This window comes from Neoarius graeffei, chromosome 18 (assembly GCF_027579695.1).
Source record: "Neoarius graeffei isolate fNeoGra1 chromosome 18, fNeoGra1.pri, whole genome shotgun sequence".
NCBI classification, from domain to species: Eukaryota; Metazoa; Chordata; class Actinopteri; order Siluriformes; family Ariidae; genus Neoarius; species Neoarius graeffei.
Window position 1 is genome coordinate 48,429,737 of NC_083586.1, and position 17,991 is coordinate 48,447,727.

The 17,991-nt window shown below is 41.1% G+C and overlaps 1 protein-coding gene across 1 annotated transcript in view; it reads right to left on the reverse strand.

Annotated features, from left to right (window-relative positions):
• The window catches only part of dis3 (DIS3 exosome endoribonuclease and 3'-5' exoribonuclease), a 55,852-nt gene extending 42,228 nt beyond the window's left edge, over positions 1-13,624 (reverse strand). The window contains 1 exon segment of the mRNA XM_060898956.1: positions 13,323-13,624. Within this exon segment, the coding sequence (XP_060754939.1) occupies positions 13,323-13,541 (219 nt within the window). The 5' untranslated portion in view covers positions 13,542-13,624.
• Positions 13,625-17,991: the final 4,367 nt, after the last annotated feature.

Consider the following 17,991-nt stretch of genomic DNA (forward strand, 5'->3'; position numbering starts at 1 on the left):
TGAGATTAAACTGTACCTGATGAAGGACTACATTAGTATCCGGGATGAGATAGTGAGTTTAAACTGTACCTGATGAAGGACTGCATTAGTTCCGGGATGAGATAGTGAGTTTAAACTGTACCTGATGAAGGACTACATTAGTATCCGGGATGAGATAGTGAGTTTAAACTGTACCTGATGAAGGACTACATTAGTGTCCGGGATGAGATAGTGAGTTTAAACTGTACCTGATGAAGGACTACATTAGTGTCCGGGATGAGATAGTGAGATTAAACTGTACCTGATGAAGGACTACATTAGTATCCGGGATGAGATAGTGAGATTAAACTGTACCTGATGAAGGACTACATTAGTGTCCGGGATGAGATAGTGAGTTTAAACTGTACTGATGAAGGACTACATTAGTGTCCGGGATGAGATAGTGAGTTTAAACTGTACCTGATGAAGGACTACATTAGTGTCCGGGATGAGATAGTGAGATTAAACTGTACCTGATGAAGGACTACATTAGTGTCCGGGATGAGATAGTGAGATTAAACTGTACCTGATGAAGGACTACATTAGTATCCGGGATGAGATAGTGAGTTTAAACTGTACCTGATGAAGGACTACATTAGTGTCCGGGATGAGATAGTGAGTTTAAACTGTACCTGATGAAGGACTACATTAGTATCCGGGATGAGATAGTGAGTTTAAACTGTACCTGATGAAGGACTACATTAGTGTCCGGGATGAGATAGTGAGTTTAAACTGTACCTGATGAAGGACTACATTAGTATCCGGGATGAGATAGTGAGTTTAAACTGTACCTGATGAAGGACTACATTAGTATCCGGGATGAGATAGTGAGTTTAAACTGTACTGATGAAGGACTACATTAGTATCCGGGATGAGATAGTGAGTTTAAACTGTACCTGATGAAGGACTACATTAGTGTCCGGGATGAGATAGTGAGTTTAAACTGTACCTGATGAAGGACTACATTAGTAGTCCGGATGAGATAGTGAGTTTAAACTGTACCTGATGAAGGACTACATTAGTGTCCGGGATGAGATAGTGAGTTTAAACTGTACCTGATGAAGGACTACATTAGTATCCGGGATGAGATAGTGAGTTTAAACTGTACCTGATGAAGGACTACATTAGTATCCGGGATGAGATAGTGAGTTTAAACTGTACCTGATGAAGGACTACATTAGTATCCGGGATGAGATAGTGAGTTTAAACTGTACCTGATGAAGGACTACATTAGTGTCCGGGATGAGATAGTGAGATTAAACTGTACCTGATGAAGGACTACATTAGTATCCGGGATGAGATAGTGAGATTAAACTGTACCTGATGAAGGACTACATTAGTATCCGGGATGAGATAGTGAGTTTAAACTGTACCTGATGAAGGACTACATTAGTGTCCGGGATGAGATAGTGAGTTTAAACTGTACCTGATGAAGGACTACATTAGTGATCCGGGATGAGATAGTGAGATTAAACTGTACCTGATGAAGGACTACATTAGTGTCCGGGATGAGATAGTGAGATTAAACTGTACCTGATGAAGGACTACATTAGTATCCGGGATGAGATAGTGAGTTTAAACTGTACCTGATGAAGGACTACATTAGTGTCCGGGATGAGATAGTGAGATTAAACTGTACCTGATGAAGGACTACATTAGTATCCGGATGAGAGATAGTGAGTTTAAACTGTACCTGATGAAGGACTACATTAGTATCCGGGATGAGATAGTGAGATTAAACTGTACCTGATGAAGGACTACATTAGTGTCCGGGATGAGATAGTGAGATTAAACTGTACCTGATGAAGGACTACATTAGTATCCGGGATGAGATAGTGAGTTTAAACTGTACCTGATGAAGGACTACATTAGTATCCGGGATGAGATAGTGAGATTAAACTGTACCTGATGAAGGACTACATTAGTGTCCGGGATGAGATAGTGAGTTTAAACTGTACCTGATGAAGGACTACATTAGTATCCGGGATGAGATAGTGAGATTAAACTGTACCTGATGAAGGACTACATTAGTATCCGGGATGAGATAGTGAGTTTAAACTGTACCTGATGAAGGACTACATTAGTATCCGGGATGAGATAGTGAGATTAAACTGTACCTGATGAAGGACTTACAATTAGTGTCCGGGATGAGATAGTGAGTTTAAACTGTACCTGATGAAGGACTACATTAGTATCCGGGATGAGATAGTGAGATTAAACTGTACCTGATGAAGGACTACATTAGTGTCCGGGATGAGATAGTGAGATTAAACTGTACCTGATGAAGGACTACATTAGTATCCGGGATGAGATAGTGAGTTTAAACTGTACCTGATGAAGGACTACATTAGTGTCCGGGATGAGATAGTGAGTTTAAACTGTACCTGATGAAGGACTACATTAGTATCCGGGATGAGATAGTGAGTTTAAACTGTACCTGATGAAGGACTACATTAGTGTCCGGGATGAGATAGTGAGTTTAAACTGTACCTGATGAAGGACTACATTAGTATCCGGGATGAGATAGTGAGATTAAACTGTACCTGATGAAGGACTACATTAGTGTCCGGGATGAGATAGTGAGATTAAACTGTACCTGATGAAGGACTACATTAGTATCCGGGATGAGATAGTGAGATTAAACTGTACCTGATGAAGGACTACATTAGTATCCGGGATGAGATAGTGAGATTAAACTGTACCTGATGAAGGACTACATTAGTATCCGGGATGAGATAGTGAGATTAAACTGTACCTGATGAAGGACTACATTAGTGTCCGGGATGAGATAGTGAGTTTAAACTGTACCTGATGAAGGACTACATTAGTATCCGGGATGAGATAGTGAGTTTAAACTGTACCTGATGAAGGACTACATTAGTATCCGGGATGAGATAGTGAGATTAAACTGTACCTGATGAAGGACTACATTAGTATCCGGGATGAGATAGTGAGTTTAAACTGTACCTGATGAAGGACTACATTAGTATCCGGGATGAGATAGTGAGTTTAAACTGTACCTGATGAAGGACTACATTAGTATCCGGGATGAGATAGTGAGATTAAACTGTACCTGATGAAGGACTACATTAGTATCCGGGATGAGAGTGAGATTAAACTGTACCTGATGAAGGACTACATTAGTGTCCGGGATGAGATAGTGAGATTAAACTGTACCTGATGAAGGACTACATTAGTATCCGGATGAGATAGTGAGATTAAACTGTACCTGATGAAGGACTACATTAGTGTCCGGGATGAGATAGTGAGATTAAACTGTACCTGATGAAGGACTACATTAGTATCCGGGATGAGATAGTGAGATTAAACTGTACCTGATGAAGGACTACATTAGTGTCCGGGATGAGATAGTGAGATTAAACTGTACCTGATGAAGGACTACATTAGTATCCGGGATGAGATAGTGAGATTAAACTGTACCTGATGAAGGACTACATTAGTGTCCGGGATGAGATAGTGAGATTAAACTGTACCTGATGAAGGACTACATTAGTATCCGGATGAGATAGTGAGATTAAACTGTACCTGATGAAGGACTACATTAGTGTCCGGGATGAGATAGTGAGATTAAACTGTACCTGATGAAGGACTACATTAGTATCCGGGATGAGATAGTGAGATTAAACTGTACCTGATGAAGGACTACATTAGTGTCCGGGATGAGATAGTGAGTTTAAACTGTACCTGATGAAGGACTACATTAGTATCCGGATGAGATAGTGAGATTAAACTGTACCTGATGAAGGACTACATTAGTATCCGGGATGAGATAGTGAGATTAAACTGTACCTGATGAAGGACTACATTAGTGTCCGGGATGAGATAGTGAGATTAAACTGTACCTGATGAAGGACTACATTAGTATCCGGGATGAGATAGTGAGATTAAACTGTACCTGATGAAGGACTACATTAGTGATCCGGGATGAGATAGTGAGATTAAACTGTACCTGATGAAGGACTACATTAGTGTCCGGGATGAGATAGTGAGATTAAACTGTACCTGATGAAGGACTACATTAGTATCCGGGATGAGATAGTGAGATTAAACTGTACCTGATGAAGGACTACATTAGTGTCCGGGATGAGATAGTGAGATTAAACTGTACCTGATGAAGGACTACATTAGTGTCCGGGATGAGATAGTGAGATTAAACTGTACCTGATGAAGGACTACATTAGTGTCCGGGATGAGATAGTGAGTTTAAACTGTACCTGATGAAGGACTACATTAGTATCCGGGATGAGATAGTGAGATTAAACTGTACCTGATGAAGGACTACATTAGTGTCCGGGATGAGATAGTGAGTTTAAACTGTACCTGATGAAGACTACATTAGTATCCGGGATGAGATAGTGAGATTAAACTGTACCTGATGAAGGACTACATTAGTGTCCGGGATGAGATAGTGAGATTAAACTGTACCTGATGAAGGACTACATTAGTGTCCGGGATGAGATAGTGAGATTAAACTGTACCTGATGAAGGGACTACATTAGTATCCGGGATGAGATAGTGAGATTAAACTGTACCTGATGAAGGACTACATTAGTGTCCGGGATGAGATAGTGAGATTAAACTGTACCTGATGAAGGACTACATTAGTATCCGGGATGAGATAGTGAGATTAAACTGTACCTGATGAAGGACTACATTAGTATCCGGGATGAGATAGTGAGATTAAACTGTACCTGATGAAGGACTACATTAGTGTCCGGGATGAGATAGTGAGATTAAACTGTACCTGATGAAGGACTACATTAGTGTCCGGGATGAGATAGTGAGATTAAACTGTACCTGATGAAGGACTACATTAGTATCCGGGATGAGATAGTGAGATTAAACTGTACCTGATGAAGGACTACATTAGTGTCCGGGATGAGATAGTGAGATTAAACTGTACCTGATGAAGGACGACATTAGTATCCGGGATGAGATAGTGAGATTAAACTGTACCTGATGAAGGACTACATTAGTGTCCGGGATGAGATAGTGAGATTAAACTGTACCTGATGAAGGACTACATTAGTGTCCGGGATGAGATAGTGAGATTAAACTGTACCTGATGAAGGACTACATTAGTGTCCGGGATGAGATAGTGAGTTTAAACTGTACCTGATGAAGGACTACATTAGTATCCGGGATGAGATAGTGAGATTAAACTGTACCTGATGAAGGACTACATTAGTGTCCGGATGAGATAGTGAGATTAAACTGTACCTGATGAAGGACTACATTAGTAGTCCGGGATGAGATAGTGAGATTAAACTGTACCTGATGAAGGACTACATTAGTGTCCGGGATGAGATAGTGAGTTTAAACTGTACCTGATGAAGGACTACATTAGTGTCCGGGATGAGATAGTGAGATTAAACTGTACCTGATGAAGGACTACATTAGGTGTCCGGGATGAGATAGTGAGTTTAAACTGTACCTGATGAAGGACTACATTAGTAGTCCGGGATGAGATAGTGAGATTAAACTGTACCTGATGAAGGACTACATTAGTGTCCGGGATGAGATAGTGAGTTTAAACTGTACCTGATGAAGGACTACATTAGTGTCCGGGATGAGATAGTGAGTTTAAACTGTACCTGATGAAGGACTACATTAGTGTCCGGATGAGATAGTGAGTTTAAACTGTACCTGATGAAGGACTACATTAGTGTCCGGGATGAGATAGTGAGTTTAAACTGTACCTGATGAAGGACTACATTAGTGTCCGGGATGAGATAGTGAGATTAAACTGTACCTGATGAAGGACTACATTAGTATCCGGGATGAGATAGTGAGATTAAACTGTACCTGATGAAGGACTACATTAGTGTCCGGGATGAGATAGTGAGATTAAACTGTACCTGATGAAGGACTACATTAGTGTCCGGGATGAGATAGTGAGATTAAACTGTACCTGATGAAGGACTACATTAGTGTCCGGGATGAGATAGTGAGTTTAAACTGTACCTGATGAAGGACTACATTAGTTTCCGGGATGAGATAGTGAGATTAAACTGTACCTGATGAAGGACTACATTAGTGTCCGGGATGAGATAGTGAGATTAAACTGTACCTGATGAAGGACTACATTAGTGTCCGGGATGAGATAGTGAGATTAAACTGTACCTGATGAAGGACTACATTAGTGTCCGGGATGAGATAGTGAGATTAAACTGTACCTGATGAAGGACTACATTAGTGTCCGGGATGAGATAGTGAGATTAAACTGTACCTGATGAAGGACTACATTAGTGTCCGGGATGAGATAGTGAGTTTAAACTGTACCTGATGAAGGACTACATTAGTATCCGGGATGAGATAGTGAGATTAAACTGTACCTGATGAAGGACTACATTAGTGTCCGGGATGAGATAGTGAGATTAAACTGTACCTGATGAAGGACTACATTAGTATCCGGGATGAGATAGTGAGTTTAAACTGTACCTGATGAAGGACTACATTAGTATCCGGGATGAGATAGTGAGATTAAACTGTACCTGATGAAGGACTAGCATTAGTGTCCGGGATGAGATAGTGAGATTAAACTGTACCTGATGAAGGACTACATTAGTATCCGGGATGAGATAGTGAGATTAAACTGTACCTGATGAAGGACTACATTAGTATCCGGGATGAGATAGTGAGATTAAACTGTACCTGATGAAGGACTACATTAGTATCCGGGATGAGATAGTGAGATTAAACTGTACCTGATGAAGGACTACATTAGTGTCCGGGATGAGATAGTGAGATTAAACTGTACCTGATGAAGGACTACATTAGTGTCCGGGATGAGATAGTGAGATTAAACTGTACCTGATGAAGGACTACATTAGTATCCGGGATGAGATAGTGAGTTTAAACTGTACCTGATGAAGGACTACATTAGTGTCCGGGATGAGATAGTGAGTTTAAACTGTACCTGATGAAGGACTACATTAGTGATCCGGGATGAGATAGTGAGATTAAACTGTACCTGATGAAGGACTACATTAGTGTCCGGGATGAGATAGTGAGATTAAACTGTACCTGATGAAGGACTACATTAGTATCCGGGATGAGATAGTGAGTTTAAACTGTACCTGATGAAGGACTACATTAGTGTCCGGGATGAGATAGTGAGATTAAACTGTACCTGATGAAGGACTACATTAGTATCCGGGATGAGATAGTGAGATTAAACTGTACCTGATGAAGGACTACATTAGTATCCGGGATGAGATAGTGAGATTAAAACTGTACCTGATGAAGGACTACATTAGTGTCCGGGATGAGATAGTGAGATTAAACTGTACCTGATGAAGGACTACATTAGTATCCGGGATGAGATAGTGAGATTAAACTGTACCTGATGAAGGACTACATTAGTAGTCCGGGATGAGATAGTGAGATTAAACTGTACCTGATGAAGGACTACATTAGTATCCGGGATGAGATAGTGAGATTAAACTGTACCTGATGAAGGACTACATTAGTGTCCGGGATGAGATAGTGAGTTTAAACTGTACCTGATGAAGGACTACATTAGTATCCGGGATGAGATAGTGAGATTAAACTGTACCTGATGAAGGACTACATTAGTGTCCGGGATGAGATAGTGAGTTTAAACTGTACCTGATGAAGGACTACATTAGTGTCCGGGATGAGATAGTGAGATTAAACTGTACCTGATGAAGGACTACATTAGTGTCCGGATGAGATAGTGAGTTTAAACTGTACCTGATGAAGGACTACATTAGTATCCGGGATGAGATAGTGAGATTAAACTGTACCTGATGAAGGACTACATTAGTATCCGGGATGAGATAGTGAGATTAAACTGTACCTGATGAAGGACTACATTAGTATCCGGGATGAGATAGTGAGATTAAACTGTACCTGATGAAGGACTACATTAGTATCCGGGATGAGATAGTGAGATTAAACTGTACCTGATGAAGGACTACATTAGTGTCCGGGATGAGATAGTGAGATTAAACTGTACCTGATGAAGGACTACATTAGTATCCGGGATGAGATAGTGAGATTAAACTGTACCTGATGAAGGACTACATTAGTGTCCGGGATGAGATAGTGAGATTAAACTGTACCTGATGAAGGACTACATTAGTGTCCGGGATGAGATAGTGAGATTAAACTGTACCTGATGAAGGACTACATTAGTGTCCGGGATGAGATAGTGAGATTAAACTGTACCTGATGAAGGACTACATTAGTATCCGGGATGAGATAGTGAGATTAAACTGTACCTGATGAAGGACTACATTAGTGTCCGGGATGAGATAGTGAGATTAAACTGTACCTGATGAAGGACTACATTAGTGATCCGGGATGAGATAGTGAGATTAAACTGTACCTGATGAAGGACTACATTAGTATCCGGGATGAGATAGTGAGATTAAACTGTACCTGATGAAGGACTACATTAGTATCCGGATGAGATAGTGAGATTAAACTGTACCTGATGAAGGACTACATTAGTGTCCGGGATGAGATAGTGAGATTAAACTGTACCTGATGAAGGACTACATTAGTGTCCGGGATGAGATAGTGAGATTAAACTGTACCTGATGAAGGACTACATTAGTATCCGGGATGAGATAGTGAGATTAAACTGTACCTGATGAAGGACTACATTAGTATCCGGGATGAGATAGTGAGATTAAACTGTACCTGATGAAGGACTACATTAGTGTCCGGGATGAGATAGTGAGATTAAACTGTACCTGATGAAGGACTACATTAGTATCCGGGATGAGATAGTGAGATTAAACTGTACCTGATGAAGGACTACATTAGTGTCCGGGATGAGATAGTGAGATTAAACTGTACCTGATGAAGGACTACATTAGTGTCCGGGATGAGATAGTGAGATTAAACTGTACCTGATGAAGGACTACATTAGTATCCGGGATGAGATAGTGAGATTAAACTGTACCTGATGAAGGACTACATTAGTATCCGGGATGAGATAGTGAGATTAAACTGTACCTGATGAAGGACTACATTAGTGTCCGGGATGAGATAGTGAGATTAAACTGTACCTGATGAAGGACTACATTAGTGTCCGGGATGAGATAGTGAGATTAAACTGTACCTGATGAAGGACTACATTAGTATCCGGGATGAGATAGTGAGATTAAACTGTACCTGATGAAGGACTACATTAGTATCCGGGATGAGATAGTGAGATTAAACTGTACCTGATGAAGGACTACATTAGTGTCCGGGATGAGATAGTGAGATTAAACTGTACCTGATGAAGGACTACATTAGTATCCGGGATGAGATAGTGAGATTAAACTGTACCTGATGAAGGACTACATTAGTATCCGGGATGAGATAGTGAGATTAAACTGTACCTGATGAAGGACTACATTAGTGTCCGGGATGAGATAGTGAGATTAAACTGTACCTGATGAAGGACTACATTTGTGTCCGGGATGAGATAGTGAGATTAAACTGTACCTGATGAAGGACTACATTAGTATCCGGGATGAGATAGTGAGATTAAACTGTACCTGATGAAGGACTACATTAGTGTCCGGGATGAGATAGTGAGATTAAACTGTACCTGATGAAGGACTACATTAGTATCCGGGATGAGATAGTGAGATTAAACTGTACCTGATGAAGGACTACATTAATATCCGGGATGAGATAGTGAGATTAAACTGTACCTGATGAAGGACTACATTAGTGTCCGGGATGAGATAGTGAGATTAAACTGTACCTGATGAAGGACTACATTAGTGTCCCGGGATGAGATAGTGAGTTTAAACTGTACCTGATGAAGGACTACATTAGTATCCGGGATGAGATAGTGAGATTAAACTGTACCTGATGAAGGACTACATTAGTGTCCGGGATGAGATAGTGAGTTTAAACTGTACCTGATGAAGGACTACATTAGTATCCGGGATGAGATAGTGAGATTAAACTGTACCTGATGAAGGACTACATTAGTATCCGGGATGAGATAGTGAGATTAAACTGTACCTGATGAAGGACTACATTTGTGTCCGGGATGAGATAGTGAGATTAAACTGTACCTGATGAAGGACTACATTAGTATCCGGGATGAGATAGTGAGATTAAACTGTACCTGATGAAGGACTACATTAGTGTCCGGGATGAGATAGTGAGATTAAACTGTACCTGATGAAGGACTACATTAGTATCCGGGATGAGATAGTGAGATTAAACTGTACCTGATGAAGGACTACATTAGTGTCCCGGGATGAGATAGTGAGTTTAAACTGTACCTGATGAAGGACTACATTAGTATCCGGGATGAGATAGTGAGATTAAACTGTACCTGATGAAGGACTACATTAGTGTCCGGGATGAGATAGTGAGTTTAAACTGTACCTGATGAAGGACTACATTAGTGTCCGGGATGAGATAGTGAGATTAAACTGTACCTGATGAAGGACTACATTAGTGTCCGGGATGAGATAGTGAGATTAAACTGTACCTGATGAAGGACTACATTAGTATCCGGGATGAGATAGTGAGATTAAACTGTACCTGATGAAGGACTACATTAGTGTCCGGGATGAGATAGTGAGATTAAACTGTACCTGATGAAGGACTACATTAGTATCCGGGATGAGATAGTGAGATTAAACTGTACCTGATGAAGGACTACATTAGTATCCGGGATGAGATAGTGAGATTAAACTGTACCTGATGAAGGACTACATTAGTATCCGGGATGAGATAGTGAGATTAAACTGTACCTGATGAAGGACTACATTAGTATCTGGGATGAGATAGTGAGATTAAACTGTACCTGATGAAGGACTACATTAGTGTCCGGGATGAGATAGTGAGATTAAACTGTACCTGATGAAGGACTACATTAGTATCCGGGATGAGATAGTGAGTGTAAACTGTGCCTGATGAAGGACTACATTAGTATCCGGGATGAGATAGTGAGATTAAACTGTACCTGATGAAGGACTACATTAGTGTCCGGGATGAGATAGTGAGATTAAACTGTACCTGATGAAGGACTACATTAGTATCCGGGATGAGATAGTGAGTGTAAACTGTACCTGATGAAGGACTACATTAGTATCCGGGATGAGATAGTGAGATTAAACTGTACCTGATGAAGGACTACATTAGTATCCGGGATGAGATAGTGAGTGTAAACTGTACCTGATGAAGGACTACATTAGTATCCGGGATGAGATAGTGAGATTAAACTGTACCTGATGAAGGACTACATTAGTGTCCGGGATGAGATAGTGAGATTAAACTGTACCTGATGAAGGACTACATTAGTATCCGGGATGAGATAGTGAGATTAAACTGTACCTGATGAAGGACTACATTAGTATCCGGGATGAGATAGTGAGATTAAACTGTACCTGATGAAGGACTACATTAGTGTCCGGGATGAGATAGTGAGATTAAACTGTACCTGATGAAGGACTACATTAGTATCCGGGATGAGATAGTGAGATTAAACTGTACCTGATGAAGGACTACATTAGTATCCGGGATGAGATAGTGAGATTAAACTGTACCTGATGAAGGACTACATTAGTATCCGGGATGAGATAGTGAGATTAAACTGTACCTGATGAAGGACTACATTAGTATCCGGGATGAGATAGTGAGATTAAACTGTACCTGATGAAGGACTACATTAGTATCCGGGATGAGATAGTGAGATTAAACTGTACCTGATGAAGGACTACATTAGTATCCGGGATGAGATAGTGAGATTAAACTGTACCTGATGAAGGACTACATTAGTGTCCGGGATGAGATAGTGAGATTAAACTGTACCTGATGAAGGACTACATTAGTATCCGGGATGAGATAGTGAGATTAAACTGTACCTGATGAAGGACTACATTAGTATCCGGGATGAGATAGTGAGATTAAACTGTACCTGATGAAGGACTACATTAGTATCCGGGATGAGATAGTGAGATTAAACTGTACCTGATGAAGGACTACATTAGTATCCGGGATGAGATAGTGAGATTAAACTGTACCTGATGAAGGACTACATTAGTATCCGGGATGAGATAGTGAGATTAAACTGTACCTGATGAAGGACTACATTAGTATCCGGGATGAGATAGTGAGATTAAACTGTACCTGATGAAGGACTACATTAGTATCCGGGATGAGATAGTGAGATTAAACTGTACCTGATGAAGGACTACATTAGTATCCGGGATGAGATAGTGAGTGTAAACTGTACCTGATGAAGGACTACATTAGTATCTGGGATGAGATAGTGAGATTAAACTGTACCTGATGAAGGACTACATTAGTGTCCGGGATGAGATAGTGAGATTAAACTGTACCTGATGAAGGACTACATTAGTATCCGGGATGAGATAGTGAGTGTAAACTGTACCTGATGAAGGACGACATTAGTATCCGGGATGAGATAGTGAGATTAAACTGTACCTGATGAAGGACTACATTAGTATCCGGGATGAGATAGTGAGATTAAACTGTACCTGATGAAGGACTACATTAGTATCCGGGATGAGATAGTGAGATTAAACTGTACCTGATGAAGGACTACATTAGTATCCGGGATGAGATAGTGAGATTAAACTGTACCTGATGAAGGACTACATTAGTATCCGGGATGAGATAGTGAGATTAAACTGTACCTGATGAAGGACTACATTAGTATCCGGGATGAGATAGTGAGTGTAAACTGTACCTGATGAAGGACTACATTAGTATCCGGGATGAGATAGTGAGATTAAACTGTACCTGATGAAGGACTACATTAGTGTCCGGGATGAGATAGTGAGATTAAACTGTACCTGATGAAGGACTACATTAGTATCCGGGATGAGATAGTGAGATTAAACTGTACCTGATGAAGGACTACATTAGTATCCGGGATGAGATAGTGAGATTAAACTGTACCTGATGAAGGACTACATTAGTATCCGGGATGAGATAGTGAGATTAAACTGTACCTGATGAAGGACTACATTAGTATCCGGGATGAGATAGTGAGTGTAAACTGTACCTGATGAAGGACTACATTAGTATCCGGGATGAGATAGTGAGTTTAAACTGTACCTGATGAAGGACTGCATTAGTGTCCGGGATGAGATAGTGAGATTAAACTGTACCTGATGAAGGACTACATTAGTATCCGGGATGAGATAGTGAGATTAAACTGTACCTGATGAAGGACTACATTAGTGTCCGGGATGAGATAGTGAGATTAAACTGTACCTGATGAAGGACTACATTAGTATCCGGGATGAGATAGTGAGATTAAACTGTACCTGATGAAGGACTACATTAGTATCCGGGATGAGATAGTGAGGAAAGGTGCACAGGTTGCTCTCTATGCAGGCATCACGCTGCAGTACCGGAGATTCGTCTTTACACTCGCGACAAACTTCACTTCCGCACCAAATATCATCTCTCAGATAATGTTCACGTACTATTTTCAACACACCACCCGAACGCGTCTTTTTAACAAACGTTTTGGACTTTAACATGGCTCACAGTGTTTATCAGCTTTACTTTACGCACAAAACATTCATGGAAACACTGCACAGGAACCGCACGTGCGTCTATCCGGTATCCGGGCCAACAAAAACATTTCCGGGGTTTCCCAGTGACGCAACATGTTTTATTTATCCTTCGTGTTAATTTTCTGCTTATTGAAAATATTTTACTGTTATACAGTTAAACGAAAACAAACTATTTCTGCAATTTTTTTTCGTTTGTGTTCATAAATACGTTTATATGTCTGAATATTGAAGTAAAAGATTAAAATCGGAACTCTTCGCATAGTATTAGTTGGCCAACTATTTTGCTGTGTTTTTAATTATTCTGCCACTAGAGGGAGACATTACACAACATTTTCATAGGTTTGCCCATGACCACAGTATTTGTTCCCAGTATTATAGCAAATGCTTGTTTTAGCTTTTCTTTATTTATATGCTTGTATCGGAAACAATTCTGTCATTATTTCCATTTTTGTCCTTACTGCTTATTTTGGAAGGCAGTGTGTGTGTGTTTGTGTGTGTAGGCCTACAGTATACACTGAACCATCATAATGAGTTATTATAGCTGCTATATTAACATGTTTGTCCCTGTGTGAGATATAACTGACCACAGCTTGTCACTAGATCACTTGCTGATTCATCATCGTCTAATAAGACGCTCATGTCACAACAAAACCACTGTAACAAAGCACTCATCACTCTGTGTGTGTGTGTGTATGTGTGTGTGTGTGTGTGTGAGATAACCCAGACAGACAAGTCACGCACACATTACACCCTGGTGTGTCTCTGACCTGACCTGTTTACTCATCCAAAAGACTTTTTCATCGTCTTCACCTAACTGCACCCACACTCCAGTAAACAGGTCCACTGCCCTTATGACTCACTGCGCAGTGCTATATTCGGAGTGTTTATGCAGCTCTTGTTGTGTTAGAAAGGCAAAAAAGGCACAGGGATCCCTGCTGATTGGGTTGGATCGCTGACAACTGGACAGTTTTCAACATTTGGATGCTGATTGTCACTCTGGCACTACATTTTGTCAAAGCAATGCCAAAATTTGAACAAAGACTTTCAACATTTTACAGTGTTTATATATATTATATTGTCAAAAGTTTGTGGATACCTGATCATCACACCCATATGTGCTTGTTGACCATCCCATACAAGATTTAGTCCCCTTTTGCTGTTATAATAAACTTCATTCTACTAGGAAGACTTTCCACTTGATTTCGAAACGTTGCACTGGTGTTGGGTGAGGACGTCTGGGGCGCAGTTGGTGTTCTTGTTGAGGTCAGGGCTCTGTGCAGGAGACTCAAGGTCTTCCATTCCAAACTTCCAAACTTCATGGAGCTCACTTTGCGCACAGGGGAATTGTCATGCTGGAACGGGTTTTGGCCTCTTAGTTCCAGTGAAGGGAAACTGTAATGCTACAGCATACGAAGACATTTTAGACAATTTTGTGCTTCCAACTTTGTGGTATCAGTTTGGAGAAGCACCACGTATGGGTGTGATGATATATATACTCAGTGTGGGCTAAACGTTGGTATGCAGTATTTATTCATTATGTCTTTTTAGTTTAGAGGTATTGAGTAGGTATACAGAAGTGATTGGGTCATGTTTAGTCTCTTAGGTACTCGAAATGTCCTCCATCAATGTTACACCATTCCTGGACCCTGTCCCTGACACCGTGACACAGTAACACACAAATTCCAGTTAGCATCAATGTCCATAAGTGCTTGCAAAATAAGCTCCTTCAAGTCATCCATTGTATGGGGCCTCTTCTCAAAAAACTTCTAAGAAGTCCATATGTGTCAGGTCGGGTGAACATGGTGGCCAGTCAATGCTGCCACATCGCCCAATCCAACAATGGAGGAAGGTGTTGTCAAGGTAGCTCAGTACTGTCAAAGCAAATGAGGAGAGGCCTGATCTTGATGAGAAAAAAAGTTTGAAGAAGTCAATAAATAAAGAGAAATAATGATTAAATACTGTAGACCTACTTTTGGCCCATTGTGTATATATGCTTAGGGGAGAAAAGCTTATAATTCTATATATTATCATGATGAAGTCCTAATTGTTTAGTTTATATTTTTGTCTGCTTCTGCCTTAGGTTGGAGCATTCTTAGCTTGGTTACACATTCATTCATTTATTTTCTATACCGCTTATCCATTGCAGGTTGTGGGTGAGCAGGAGCCAATCCCATCTGATCAGAGCATTTCATCTCATCTCATTATCTCTAGCCGCTTTATCCTGTTCTACAGGGTCGCAGGCAAGCTGGAGCCTATCCCAGCTGACTACGGGCGAAAGGCGGGGTACACCCTGGACAAGTTGCCAGGTCATCACAGGGCTGACACAGAGACACAGACAACCATTCACACTCACATTCACACCTACAGTCAATTTAGAGTCACCAGTTAACCTAACCTGCATGTCTTTGGACTGTGGGGGAAACCGGAGCACCCGGAGGAAACCCACGCGGACACGGGGAGAACATGCAAACTCCACACAGAAGGGCCCTCGCCGGCCCCGGGGCTCGAACCCAGGACCTTCTTGCTGTGAGGCGACAGCGCTAACCACTACACCACCGTGCCGCCCTGATCAGAGCATTTTTTAAGGATTTTCCACTCGGAGACCAACTGGTCTGGACAATACAATCACAGGCCCCAGAGTCCATGCGGCTGCACCGCTGCGGCATATTCTGTGATGCAAAGTGGTTCGCCAATCACCATACAGACAAACACACTACAGTGACTACACAGCTATCAAGAGCAATTACCAAGCACAAATGTTATGTCAAAGACACTCAAAGTTACACAGTAATGACATCGGATTCTGACATCAGCCATCTCAGTAACCAAATTTTAGTTTTGTTTTTCTTAACCAACATGATCTTGTGTGTATATCTTATAACATAGTTCTTCGTTTTCCTTGTTAAATGTATAGTTACATGGTACTTGGTTAATTAATTGCAACTGATTGAACCAAATGATAAGACATAACTTGGTTTAAAATTTGGTCTCCTAGTGAAGCTGGTTTGGCATTGAATAGGAGACTAAATCTGGCCACTGGGAGACCATTTGGTCTCCCAGTAACTATGTTAAAAAATGCTCTGCATCTGATATTGGGTAAGAGGTGGGGTTCACCCTGGACAGGTCACCAGTCTATCTCCAGTCTAACAAAGAGAGGTAGACAACCATTCACACTCACAATATAGAGTAGCCAGTTGACCTAATCCACATGTCTTTGAACTGTGGGAGGAAACCCACACAGGCACAAGAAGATCATGCAAACTCCACACAGAAAGGCCCCAGTTGACCACCAGATTCGAACCTAGAACCTGCTTGCTGTGAGGCGACAGTGCTAACCACTGCACCACCCACTGGTTGCAAAATGTGATTAAAAAAATGCATAAATGCATAAATCTCATCTTTGGTCTTCCTCTTTTCCTTCTACCTGGCAACTCCATCTCCAGCATTCTTTTCCCAATATGGATCTCTGCTCTGTACCTCTCCAAACCATCTCAATCTCGCCTCTCTCACTTTGTCTCCAAGTTGTCCTACATGTCCTGTCCCTCTAATGTTCTCATTTCTAGTCTTGTCCAGCGTTGTCACTCCAAATGAGAATCTCACCCCCCCCAAATCTGTCCCTCTGAGTTACGTCGGTCTTGGGATTGAGATGCTGACCTCTTCTGCTCCTCGGACCTGCCTGATCCATCCTGCTGCCCTGTGTCTGGTTGGAGTCTCATCACATCGCTCCTGTGGAGGACGGCCCCATGAGGACAGTTGAAAGTTACACCTGGAGGACGCTCTGGACTCTTACAGTAATGCTTTTATGGCTGAGGACTACAGTTGACTTGCTAACTTTAGGACTGCAGTTGTCATGAACAGTTTTGCACTCAAGTTTCCATCAATGAAGAGTTATAACATCAACGAAACTGACTTTATGTTAAAACTGTTAATGTTATAGTCATGTTGTCGCCCAAATGAGGATGGGTTCCCTTTTGAGTCTGGTTCCTCTCGAGGTTTCTTCCTCATGTCGTCTGAGGGAGTTTTTCCTTGCTACCGTCCGTCGCCACAGGCTTGCTCATTGGGGATAGATTAGGGATAAAATTAGCTCATGTTTTAGGTCGTTCAAATTCTGTAAAGCTGCTTTGCGACAATGTTTATTGTTAAAAGCGCTATACAAATAAACTTGACTTGACTTGACTTAATATGGTCACACTGCACATTTACATCCCATAATATCTTGACATCTTCATTTTCTAAAACACTCTCTGGCTCATGTGCATACCATTTTTCCTTTCTTTCCAACTTGTATTTGCCACAATTATTATTATTATTATTAGTAGTAGTAGTAGTAGTAGTAGAGGACTAACTTATACATCAGTCTTAGTGTGGACATGGCAGACGCGCATGCGCATCACGTGACCCACAGTGCACAGCA